The sequence below is a fragment of the Malaclemys terrapin genome, chromosome 4, assembly GCF_027887155.1.
Source record: "Malaclemys terrapin pileata isolate rMalTer1 chromosome 4, rMalTer1.hap1, whole genome shotgun sequence".
Lineage (NCBI taxonomy): Eukaryota > Metazoa > Chordata > Testudines > Emydidae > Malaclemys > Malaclemys terrapin.
Window position 1 is genome coordinate 67,675,057 of NC_071508.1, and position 13,836 is coordinate 67,688,892.

The 13,836-nt window shown below is 39.8% G+C and overlaps 1 protein-coding gene across 1 annotated transcript in view; it reads right to left on the reverse strand.

Annotated features, from left to right (window-relative positions):
- Positions 1-414: 414 nt before the first annotated feature.
- The window catches only part of SLC17A6 (solute carrier family 17 member 6), a 52,885-nt gene continuing 39,463 nt past the window's right edge, over positions 415-13,836 (reverse strand). Inside the window, exons 9-12 of the mRNA XM_054028670.1 lie at positions 8,638-8,770; positions 6,813-6,923; positions 3,860-3,987; positions 415-2,571 (exon numbers count right to left, since the gene is read on the reverse strand). Of these exons, the coding sequence (XP_053884645.1) occupies positions 2,236-2,571; positions 3,860-3,987; positions 6,813-6,923; positions 8,638-8,770 (708 nt within the window). The 3' untranslated portion in view covers positions 415-2,235. The remainder of the gene's footprint in view (positions 2,572-3,859; positions 3,988-6,812; positions 6,924-8,637; positions 8,771-13,836) is intronic.

Here is a 13,836-nt window from a genome sequence, read left to right on the forward strand (position 1 = left end):
AACAGGGCAGGAAACAGTTTCAGCTCCATGAGTCACAATCTGAGCCCCGCTTCTCATTCATTCCAGGGGGGTAGTAAAGTGCACCAGTCTTTTTACTGACCCAGAGTACTTCCTTCTGTGTGTCAGCTCTGCAGCCCTGGCTGGCATGTTGCTCCACCTGCTCCCCATCCCTGCCCCACACTCCTCACTTACCAGAGTGAGGAAGGGGGAATAACAACCTGGTAGTGGCTGCTTCTCTTACTACACATCTATGTATAGATAGGTAATGTGAATAACCCATGCAGGGCTCTTTATATCTTTTTACTCCCCTGCATAGGTGCACAGCAGTGCTCATGACATACCCCAGAATAAGTAATTGTAGTAACGTGATTCAAGTCATTTATACCTCTCTGCATCCCAAACAAACAAAAAAGATTACAATATCCTTTTTTTATATAAAAGGATAAATAGAGCATTTTATTAACACTTTTTGCAGCAACAAAAGTGACACAGTCCACATCTTTTCATTAAACACAGCAAAAGCTATGGTCACATTTTACATCACTTTGAGGCACAGAGCAAAATATTTTTTTCCCTTAAGGTCAAGGTATGATTTGCATTTAAAAAAAGAAGAAGAAGAAACAATCCTCAAGTTGTATATTGCAATAGCAGGGCCTCCAATCACTAGCACAATACAATGAACAGATAAAAAATCCAGAATGGATTGTTACATACAATGATAATCATTTGATTTGAGTTGGGAAATGGATCACCATTGTCATTTTTAGAGCATTAAGAAGCGGTCAAGTGTTGCTAACTTTAATTTGGTTTGGTTTAATCCCAACAATCCCAAATGTCTACAACAAGCTTAATATAAAGGTACTATATAGACTAAAAGATTATGCACTTTATAATGCATTGCACTTATTGCTTGGTACACTAATGTTGCAATTCTTCTTGAGTTATGCTAAGAGAAGACAAGCATAATGAAAGTAGAAGTAATGCTCTTCCTAAATCCATCACTAGTTATTTGCCACTTTGGTTTATTGTGAGGATTGTTACTCATATTCAGCATTCATTATAATTCTATTTGACAAATACATTTTTGAATTCAGGGATTTGTAAAATAACAACATTTTCTATAATTACACTATCTTCAATAAACTTTTATCTCTTTATACAACTGTGCCACAGTATGACAAAATAGGAAAACTATCAAGAGAAGAAGGTTGATTAAATTATTTTCTGTTTCTTTCATTTAGTTCAAAATATTCTGCAAAACAAATACGTCCATTTTGTGTAGGGCTACTTGCTCATGGTAATTTTTACTTTGGATTATATGGGGGGGCATATATTTTTGTAGGCTCTCTCTTTTTCTTCTAAAGTGATTTGCAACCAGTACAAAGTAATTTACTATAACTAAAAATCCACTGAAGTATTTCTTGCAAAAGTTGTTTTACAGTCTGCATGAAAATTCAGATTGAACATTATATGTTGTTTTTATACTGGTTGGTAAATGTAAGGAAGAACATGACACATACTATAATTTCATTATATTCTGTAAAGAATACAAATAAGAATTTGTGCCTAAACATTTGATATAAAACACCCAAATAAATTCCTTCATTTATCACAGAGTAGCCTGCAGCATGTAATCACAATAAACATACAGTATGTCTTATTTAGTTCTTGTAGAGCATGATCCAATTCCCATTGAAGAGAACTGTATCAAACCCTTATAGATGTCTAGGACTGAATCCTTTCTTCTTGAAGAAAGTCCTTGTCTTAGACCAAACACACAATCTCTACATTTTACTGAGTAAACATGTATACTTAACACAATCAGTTTATGATCTCTTCCAGTACGGTGTAACAAATATATAAGTGCATTTTTTAAAGATCAAGTAGTTTTGGCTTTCTAAACAGACTATTAGATGTGCCAACTTAGTTGGTTAGTTGTGCTTTAATCCTTAATTATGAGCTTTAGCTCATGTATACTGAAAGTATCTAGTTGCCTCTATAGTTTTGACCAGTAAACCCTTAAAACTCTAATGTTTATAGAATGGATACACCCGAGTGGAGGTGATGACATATCACAATTCATACAGATTGCACTTTAATGGTAACCTTTTTTTAAAATAGTTAGACCTTCTTGTTTGATATGTGTTTACATGTTTATACCACATTCTTTGTGTGCAAACAATCACAATGAATTTAATCACAAACACTACAAAATATATCCAATATTGAGATTTGTTATGAATAATCTTCTCTTTCCTTATGGCTGAATGAGTCTTGGACTTCCTCTTGTACAAATTCTTCTTTCTTCTCCCAACCATTTGGCCAACCACCATTGACCTGGGTCGTAGCACCATAAGACTTAGTGGTACCATAATTTACGTAATTCTGAGTAATGTCCCCTGTCTCTTCATCAAGTTCATCTTCATGAATGAAACCACATTTCTCTTCACTTGTCTGTTCAGGGTCAGCCCAAGGTTGTTTCTCTCCCGAAGCAAATATGCCATAGAATATAACTCCTGCATAATGCACTAAAGCAGCAATAAGGAAGACATACTGCCACTCTTCACGTGTCTGTAAAGAAGAGTATTGCTAAGTCAAAATAGCAGCACAGACTTGATAGCTGTTCTGAACTGAAAGGGCTGATTAAGCCACTGAGGATGTAATTTTCAAAAGAGCCTGACTCCTGGGCATCTAACTCCCTCAGGTTCCTTTGATAATCCTAGTCTAAAAGCTCAATTTGTACAACTGCAAGATATTTCTCTTACTTATTGGCTAACTTCTATAAAAATCAATGAAAAGTCACCTCCACCATCATTAATTCATATGCACAAATTAACGTGACAAGCTAACCAAAATATCTGACCCAATACTCAGGTCTGTTTTGACTCTCTTATACTGCTGTGTGCAGTGCAAAACAACTGGAAACCCAACATATTTAGTACCCTGAGAAATATTCCTTTGCCTGAGGAATCCCGCCTGCTGGCATCCGAGGGGAAAAAAGTGTTGCTGGTGAGGTCCTGCCACTAGCTACCCTAACGTACACTATGGACTGGACTGGCCCCTGTATTGGGGAAATGCAAAATCTGTGTCAAGCTCTGCTCAGCTAGACCAAAGAATCTGGACTGTTGTTTCCAGTTCTAGGCCTCAATCCTGGAACCATTGAAAACTATGGGCAAACACCCATTGACATCAAAGAGGGTAAGAGGGAGTCTCTATGAAAAATGTTAACCAGTTAATAAAGGAAAACATCACTATATTTCAGAGTATCATGAAACAAATGCACTGCTTCCAATACATTCAGCTTTATTACCGCTTTCCCCAACACTACACTTCTTCTCTCTTCCATGAGTACTTTCAGTCACTAGACCTTGTTCTCCTTTTGTACTTTACTTTTAGTTATGAAAAGTTTCATGGACTATTTGATCTGGGAATATTTTTTAAATATTGTTTTTTAAAAATGTACAAATTCATACTTGAAATATGGGTCAATTTTGCTATTGATTTTATCTAAACAATTTAAATACTTGTTTGTGTGCCGGAAGGTGATGTTTTCCTTATGAAGGAACTGGTTACTTTAAGAGAGGGTAATAAATATCCAAATAAAAACAGTAACAGTCTGGGAAATTCAACAGAGCTGAGGAAGCCAAGGTACAGGTGACTTCTGACTGAGGTGGCATATGATGAAGGTTGCTCAGAGATTTCCAGGAAGTCAAAATACTGGATGGCTAGTGGATAAAGCCAGAAGTTAAGGGATATGGAAAGTAAGTTTAGGAATGGGTTTTGTCTTTAATACTAGTGGAATTAAACTGCTCATCTTGAATTTAATGAGAATTATTTTGAAAACCACATTACAGCTTACCTTGTTCTTTGTCATTGCTCCAACAATTATAGGGCAAACCATTCCAGACAATGTCCCAACTCCATTAGAAATTCCCATTAAGATGCTGGCATACCTTGGGGCTATGTCTAAATGGTTGACATTGAATCCTGCAACACAAATACAAATGTGCATTCCCACCATAAAATGTGTCCATGACTATTTATATAGAGCCATTTTGGGGGTGCTTTACAGGAAAATGTGAAGTACGACATATTGAGACATATGAGACATGAATATATGAGACAGATTCGTGTTTCAAGTTTAAACTGAAAACAGCTTATAAAATTATAACTGTATTTTTTCCCAAAAAATCTGTTTTTAAAAAAATAAACTCTGAAGAGGGAAATTGAACCCACAAAATGATTAGGCTTTGGGGGAAGTTCTCAGAGAGGGACTTGCAGTGTAATTCACACCCCTTTCATGTTGTAAATTACAGATTTTGTGTGTCACTTCCTGTTACAGCCTGTGTCACTTCCTCTTCATTTTCTCCACATTTCTCTTCTTGGTCACACAAAGCATCAGGGTAATGGCTGTTTTTGTGTGGGAGGGTAAGATAAGATAAATAAAAGAAGACTATTTTAAAAAGATTTCATATTTGTTCGATTTAAAAAAATGTGTTTATTTCCTGCAGCTCTAACAAGCAAATTATTTTCAAATGTAAGCTGCCACTGTTCAAAGAATCTTAAGGGGGGAAAAGTGTTTCTAGGAAGTTACAAGACACTAAAATTCCCCCAAATAAATACCAAAAACATATCAAAACAGAATCTGAACACCAGGATTCCTAGGCATCGGGGGGAAAGATAGATGGTGTGGGGAGGACAACTGTTAAAAAATAAAGTATAATACATCCTTTCAGGGCACAATTTCTTACTGAAAGTTTGTGGTAAACACTGGATACATCACAAAGTTCTTTTAGTTAGGTATTGTTACTAGGTTTAGAGGTGTTTTACAATGATGGAATTAAGTTATGTTTCAGTAGAAGAACTAGAGCTGATAGGTCTTGCTGGATTAATGGATTTTAATGAGAGATTTGAATAAGGAGACAGTAAATGTTTAACATAAATGACCATGGAGGCTGTTCCATATATGAGGACTTGTGTGCACAAAAAGGAGTTAGGTGCCTAAGTCCCAGTTTTGGGACCACTGTGATGCACAAAACTTTTGTTAAAACCCCTATGCCCCTAACTTCAATCAGCACCTACATTTTTGCAGTAAAAGTTCCCTAGTTCCCTATGTTTCTGCTTCAGGGCATGCATACTGCTGCCTCCCTCTAGGTGTCCAGTCATCTCTCTCTCTCCTAAGCCTAGAGTGATTCACAAACAAGGGGAAAATAGGAGTTCAGTCACCTAAATCTCATGAGGTGCCCAATCCCCATAGGCATGCTCAGAGGACACCTACTGAACTGGGCCTCAAGCAAACTCACACACAACAGCCAATGGGGGAGGGGAACCCCCTCATAAGTTTTAACCCAGTGGCTAAGGTACTCAGCTGGGAGGTGGAAGACCACCACTCTAAATCCCTCCAATGGATAAGAAGGGATTTGCTTCCTCTCCAGTGAGTGTTTTAAACACTGAGCTATGAGATAGTCTGATGTGGAAACTCCTCAGTCTCCCCTGTTGAACCTGTTCCACCATGGATAAATAATTAAAGACCTTAGAATAGGGAGACTGGATCCTGGGTCTGCCACATAAGTGCTTTAGCCACTATAACAAGCTACAGAATGCTCTCTCTCTCTCTCTCTCTTGGCGCAGAAAAAGCGAGAGCACAAATGTGAAAATGACTCTATAGCCTGGTGGTTAGAGCATTCAGCTGGGAGATGAGAGATCCAGTTCCTGTGCTCCAGTGACTCTTTAATTACATATTGAGGGTTCAACAGCAGAGACTGAGGGAGCCCCACACCAAAATATCCCATAGCCCAATGCTTAGAGCACTCACACGAGAGAGCCCCATTTAAATCCCTTTTCCTGCTCAAGTGGATGGGAGACTTAAACCAGGGGTCTCCCCCATTCCAGGTGAATACTTTAGCCATTGGGTTCAAAGTTATGAGGGAGCTGCTGCTCCTCTCCCCATCCCACGCCAGCCTCTTACTAAAACACTGTAAGTGCCTAACTGCAAGAGAAGGTTCACAGCTGAGAATTGCTAGAAGAGATAGGTTCCTATCTCCAAAACAGGGGCAGGACTTAGCACACACCCCTGTCATCATCGTCTCCCATTGGGTAGTTTAGGCAACTGCCTGCCTAGCATGCTGGCTTTTGTGAATTGCAGTCTAAGGTGCCTATGTCTCCCCATTCATTGTATAGGAACTTAGGTGTCAAACTCAAGCTTTGTGAATTGCAGTGATTTTCTAAGCACCTAAAAGTTACGCATTGTAATGCTGAGTGTCACGGTGCCTCACTCCATTTGTGCCTGCATGGGAGAGGTTGCAAAGATGACAGTGGGAAAATGAGGCAAAGGCAGATGACCCCGGTAATGCCAAGTGCACGAGAAGGGAAGTATGAGTGCTGAGATGTAGGCAGGAATGGAGTTGTGCAGAACCTTAAAACAGAGAAAGCAGCTTCTGAATATGCACTACATCAAGAAAACAATAGCCAAAATTATTATTTTGTAATACACAGTAGAAACAACAACATCTAAAACTCAAGCTAGATTGTTAGAAGGCAGATTCCAAAGCAGAATTTACAGTAATATATTTGCATTTATCTACATGCAGGCTATATGGGGGTGAAGAATGGAAATACTTGAGCAAATATAAATATACAAGATGTCGTATTCATTATTCTTTTCTCTGAAAATGATAATAAATAACACCAGGCTGAATCCTGAGGTTCTTACTCAATTTTAATGTCACTGAGTGAAAACTGAGTGAGGACCTCACGTTATCTTTTTCTTGAGATGAAATAACTTCCCCCTATTAGCAGAAATGGTATCTTACCGGATATGGCGAATCCACTGAAGCCCACAGCGAGTACTAAGAATGAAATAGCCATTCCTTTACTATGAGAATACCCCACCACCAGAAGAAGAGTTGCTTCCATACCAAAACCTCGGGAAATAATATAAGGAAATACACATCAGCTTTAACTGCCTATTAAAAACTGCAAGCAGTAAGGTACCAGACCTGGTACTCATTTAGAATAATGAGTGAAAAAACATTTTTTTTATATTTCATTATTTTAGAATTGCCTCTTAATTAGAATTAGAAATTTCTTTTTCCCCCAAGAAAGCACACACTTTTGCAATGTCAAATAACCTCTTTGTTCAGTATTTCCATACAAGCTTTTGTATGTCTCTTTTCACAGTGATCCAAATGCAGCACCTCTATTATGCAGCTGAAATTTGGCTAACTGTATTAAAGGTTGACGTGCTGCATAGGTCCTATGCGTGAATTTCACCCTCGAACTGAAGGAGCCTCACTGTAAGAGTTATGTTCTCTTCTCATATGTCCAGTCACTAGAAATTGAGACTATGGGTACGTCTATACTTACCTCCGGGTCTGCTGGTAAGCAATTGATCTTCTGGGATCAATCCCGGAAGTGCTCGCCGTCGACGCCGGTACTCCTGCTCCGCGAGAGGAGTACGCGGAGTCGATGAGGGAGCCTGCCTGCCGCGTCTGGACCTGCAGTAAGTTTGAACTAAGGTACTTCGACTTCAGCTACGTTATTCACGTAGCTGAAGTTGTGTATCTTAGTTCGAAGTGGGGGGTTAGTGTGGACCAGGCCTATGAGTAATGCAAAGAGCATATAAAAACTTTTCAAGGGAATGCAGAAGTATACAGTAGATGGCTAAAAATTACACACACTGAGCCAATTTTCCCCCCTACTTAATTATTCACTTAGACTCTATCTGCAATTGTGGAGGTCAATAATGTGATAGTGTATTTATTTGTATGTATTCAGCTATTTGAATAATGTTGTTTGGTGCACACTGAATTGTTGGGAAGCCCTATACCTTAATCTACTGTGAGTAACGTCAAATAGCTGTAAGAAGTCTTAGACTAGAATTCTGCCTATTTCCCATTTCACATATTGTGTGAATTTTTCTAATGTCTCCCTATTAAAGCCACTGCTTTGTAATCTTTTTGTAATGGCTACCACATGTCTACATCAGAAGGGGTTGAATTTCAGTGAGGAGAAACTAGGCAGACAGGAGGAAATAAAACAAGCATTTGTAGGGGAAAGACATGTATGAAACCTTCATCCCAGGGTGTCAACCACCATTCCTTCAGTAAAATTCTGTGTCCCCCAGAGGGCATGAAGAAAAAAGAGGGAGGATCAAGGAGTGGCAAAGGAACCTGAGAAAGAAACTCTACTGGGCATCTTGTGCCAGATTTTCAGAGGTATTTGGTGCCTACAGATGTGGATAGGCCTGATGGGATTTCAAAAGTTCCTTAGCAGATTAGTCACCAAACCCACCTTGATTTCAATGACACTTGGGTACTTAACTTCCTCAGACATTTTGAAAATCTCACTAGGCACTATCTGCACCTTTAAATATTTAACTGTCCCCTTGTCCCTCCTAATAATTTCTCCAGTGAGTGAAATAAGAAGGCATAAGCATTATATCTCTGCTTGGAGGTCACCTTCAGTTAGTAACCACATTTGTTTAATAGCCACATCTTTATCATACAAGTAAAAAGTGAAAGTAATACTTAATATAGCCATGGCTCCTAAATGAACATATGTGATTTATTTATGGGCTATATTCTAAATCACATTCAAGGCATATGGGAAACCTCTAAATAAGGTAGAGTGACTTACCTCCACAATTCATTATCTTTCTCACCAGAGTGGTTGAAAGAATTTGCCTGCTTCTTAGGAAATCTGCAATCTGTCCCCCGATAGGCACAATAATGGTCATCACTAAATGCGGAACAGCAGATAACATACCCACCTAAAATAATGACAAATGGGAAGTGTTGGCACCATAATAAAATATTGATTTATCATTTTCTGAAGCATCAGGCAATCAACAACTACTTAATTGATTCTCTACAAGTTCAGGGTAGGTGTTTAAAGCAGGCATCTTGATTTATTTTATTAAATGACTGAAATGTGACAATGTGCATGATTATAACTTGCCATTTTCTTTTCTAAAGGATAGCCAAGACAAACTGGGAATCATGCACAGAACTCTAAGTATTAAACATTACAGGATACAGATCAATAGGTAAATTAAGTCAGGGGTTTTCAGAACTAAAAAACATCAGGAAGCACAGAGATCCTGGATCTACATTCCTTGAACTTTCAAACTCCTGTTAAGGCCAGTGGTATTTTTCTGACGATTAGCTCATACACACACTAACCTTCACAGAAAATCCTTCACTGAAAATACATAATAAATTACACTTGTCTACAATTTTTGAGAAGTCATCTGCTTCAGAGATAAAATGTGCTATTTATTATGTATTTTGATGTGCTGAATTCAAATATGACAATTAAAACAACTGATTGGCTACTGTTTCTAAGATATTTAAGTTTTTACATTTTATGTCTATGTATATTGTGTAGATAGAGTTTTAATCATAAATTGTAAACCTAGGTCTTTTCATGTGTTTATGGTTGCTTTACATGATAATATTTCACCTGTCCTGTTTATGTAACACTTTAAAAATCAGCAAAAGGGTTATATAAATAAAATTGATTATGAAACAAAAGGCAAAAAACTATTATGTACATAGTTTAGTCCTATTCAGTGTCTACTCGGCGCTTCTTGGCTTGTCTCTTGTATTCATTAAATGGAGCATCTCTTGTCACTGTCCAGCAATAGTCTGCAAGCATTGATGGGCTCCATTTGCCCTGATAGCCTTTCTCCATTGTTGCAATGTCCTGGTGAAATCGCTCGCCGTGCTTGTCACTCACTGCTCCGCAGTTCGGTGGAAAAAAATCTAGATGAGAGTGCAAAAAATGTATCTTTAGTGACATGTTGCAACCAAGGCTTTTGTATGCCTTGAGGAGGTTTTCCACCAACAACCTCTAGTTGTCTGTCTTGTTGTTTCCGGGAAAATTTATTGCCACTAACTGGAAGGCTTTCCATGCCATCTTTTCCTTGCCACGCAGTGCATGGTCAAATGCATCATCTCGAAGCAGTTCACAAATCTGAGGACCAACAAAGACACCTTCCTTTATCTTAGCTTCACTTAACCTTGGAAATTTTCCATGGAGGTACTTGAAAGCTGCTTGTGTTTTGTCAATGGCCTTGACAAAGTTCTTCATCAGACCCAGCTTGATGTGTAAGGGTAGTAACAAAATCTTCCTTGATTCAACAAGTGGTGGATGCTGAACACTTTTCCTCCCAGGCTCCAATGACTGTTGGAGTGGCCAATCTTTCTTGATGTAGTGGGAATCTCTTGCACGACTATCCCATTCATAGAGAAAACAGCAGTACTTTGTGCATACAGTCTGCAGACCAAGCAAGAGAGCAACAACCTTCAAATCGCCACAAAGCTGCCACTGATGTTGGTCATAGTTTATGCACCTCAAAAGTTGTTTCATATTGTCATAGGTTTCCTTCATATGGGCTGCATGACCAACTGGAATTGATGGCAAAACATTGCCATTATGCAGTAAAACAGCTTTAAGACTCGTCTTCGATGAACCATCTGGATCGTGAACGGTGTTGAGGGCTGCCATCACACCATCCATGTTGTTGCAGGCTACAAGATCACCTTCCATGAAGAAGAATGGGACAAGATCCTTTTACGGTGACGGAACATGGAAACGCTAACATCATCTGCCAGGAGATTCCACTGCTGTAGTCTGGAACCCAACAGCTTTGCCTTACTCTTGGGTAGTTCCAAATCCCTGACAAGGTCATTCAGTTCACCTTGTGTTATGAAGTGTGGTTCAGAGGAGGAGGATGGGAGAAAATGTGGGTCCTGTGACATTGATGGTTCAGGACCAGAAGTTTCATCCTCTTCCTCGTCTGACTGAAGTGAGAATGATTCTGGTGCATCAGGAACCGGCAGTCCTTCTCCGTGGGGTACTGGGCGTATAGCTGATGGAATGTTTGGATAATGCACAGTCCACTTTTTCTTCTTTGACACACCTTTCCCAACTGGAAGCACCATGCAGAAGTAACAATTGCTGGTATGATTTGTTGGCTCTCTCCAAATCATTGGCACTGCAAAAGGCATAGATTTCCTTTTCCTGTTCAACCACTGGCGAAGATTTGTTGCACAAGTGTTGCAGCATATGTGTGGGGCCCACCTCTTGTCCTGATCTCCAATTTTGCAGCCAAAATAAAGATGAGAGGCTTTCTTAACCATAGTGGTTATACTGCGCTTTTGTGATGCAAAAGTCACTTCACCACAAACATAGCAGAAGTTATCTGCACTGTTCACACAAGTTCGAGGCATCTCTGCTCACTTTGGCTAAACAGAAATGTGTCCCTTTGCAAAATCAAACACTGACAAATAAGAGAGCACGACACTGTATGATTTCTAGAGCTGATATAGGGCAATTTGTTCAGCAGAGTGATGTAAGCTTCATTATGATTGCATCATCCATGACTTCTAGGAATAACATGATGCAATTCATATCATGTATGATGCAATACCAGCTTCAGATGGCATCATTCATTGTTTTGCCTAAAAAGCAAGTACTGTCCAAACCCAGTCATAGATTTATTCATAGATTCAGTCAAAGATGTATATTAGTCATTTCTGGTTTAAATTGAGATCCCTTCCCTTTATAACTCACTTATCCTCCGCCATTCCCAAGTCAAGGGTCATATATATTGACCCAATAGCATATCTTGAAAACTAGAGCCAATCAACAATTTTAAGCATCATTTTCGTTCTCAGTGACCCAGAATTAGTAAAGTTTGACTACATTTATTTCAGAAGCATTTTGGCTGTAGAGCAGTTTTATGTATGCCAAGGATAATATTAAAAATGAGGTTATGTTGGGGAACAGCATTTCTGTAGTACCTTTTACAAAATGCACTATGATCGAAGTTTTTCTATCTTAAGTGTGAAATTCTGTATTTTGTATTTTGCTGTAGTTTACAAGATAGAAGTCTAATTAGATGGCCAGATTCAGCCCTGATGAAAGCAGGTGTTACTCCAATTTAGTCAGATATTTAGAATAGGAAGTCGCTGCAATATTTCAGGTACCACTATACGATACTGTAGGTAAATGTTGGCTTTTCAGTTGCAACCACTGTCTGTAAACAAACTCCATTTGAGGGAGCTAAAATATTGGTCCTCATGCCAAAAATATTTTTCTAAGTTTACAATAGGCGGACCATTGTTTGAATATCTAGCTCTTAAAATAATTTTTGGGGATGAAATGTTAAGATTAACTCTATATGAAATGACCATTCTAATCATATGCCCAATAGAAGAGGTTTCTTTAGAAACATAAACTAAAAAAAAAGTTCTTAGAATACCCCCAGCTAGACTAATTTTCTTAACCCAGAATATTGAATAGTACATAGCTTCACATGAAGACTAACATTTAAATTTCCAGATTAATTTATCTGCTGTACTAGAACAAGTAAAACATGATAAGCAGCCATGTTGCTTGTTCATCAGTGAATGGAAAGGGCACAATGGATTTTAACTAGAACTTCTAATATTGCCTCCTCTGTGAAAAAGTTAGAAGCAGTGCTAAATTCCCATAGACCATTCACACTTTTCTTTGACGCTGCAATATTGTAGAATGTATATTAAGGAAGGAGTGGAATCAAAACCAGTTTTGGGAGGTGGGAAGAGAGGTGATCAGAATCCAATCTTGGATCTGGACCTGAATTTCACCCTTGGTCCCTTTCTCTGTGTGATGGCTAAACCCAAAACTCAATCTGAACTTTGAGAGAGGTTTTTAAGGTCAGGCTTGACAAAGCCCTGGCTGGGATGATTTAGTTGGGGATTGGTCCTGCTTTGAGCAGGGGGTTGGACTAGATGACCTCCTGATATTCTATGAGAGTGAATGGTGCAGAATCCAGATATTAATTTTGCAGTTCATGCCCATTCTATTCCAACCCTGATATTCTATGAGAGTGAGTGGTGCAGAATCCAGATATTAATTTTGCAGCTCATGCCCATCTCTGACTTCTGAATGCCATAACATAATTGTGATTGTATCTTATAATACTCTAACAATTCTGTGGCTACCTAGAGTTTTCTGGTTGTCAATATGCTGCACACCATAGACAGTTGGACCTTCATAGTAACAACATGGATAGAATTTAGATCTTCCTGCACCAAAACCTCAGGTCCCTACCACTTGACCTAGGAAAAATTTCTGTTCACTCTTTGCAGCCAGGGCCGGCTCCAGGCACCAGCCCTCCAATCATGTGCTTGGGGCAGCACCTGGAGGGGGGTGGCGTCACCCGGGGAGAGCGGGGCCGCGGCCGGGCTCGAGGCCCTCCCCCCGGTGCTCCGGCCAGTCGGGGAGAGCGGGGCCCCGGCCAGGCTCGTCGCCCTCCTCCCGGCACTCCGGCCGGTCGGGGAGAGCGGGGCTGCGGCAGCGCTCGGCGCCCTCCCCTACCGCGATCCCCGCCAGGGGGCTGCAGGAGGCTTTTTTGCCTGGGGCGGCAAAAAAGCCAGAGCCGGCCCTGTTTGCAGCATAGGACCTAAGACACACAGGTGATAAATTATTATTCCATCTATCTAATGTGCAAATCAAGGGCCTGATCTGCTCACTGAATTCCATGGAAAGACTGCTTTGGATCAGTCCTTATTGGTCAGATTGTGCCACTGACCCATGCAAGGGGTGATACATAACTCCATCAACCTCAGGGAGAATGGGAGGTGCAATTCCTGGCTGAATGCCCCAATGCATAGGGGACTGTGCAAGCTGCACTGTTGTTTTTTTTTTTTGGATGATGCAGCTTGCTGTCCCCATTATTACCAGTGTACTCTCCAGACCAGGGCAGGGAGGTGGAAGGGGATGGTCCTACTTTCCCCCCCAACTTTCCCCACAGTCTTGGGGGCACCATGCTCTCCAGGGGGTGCA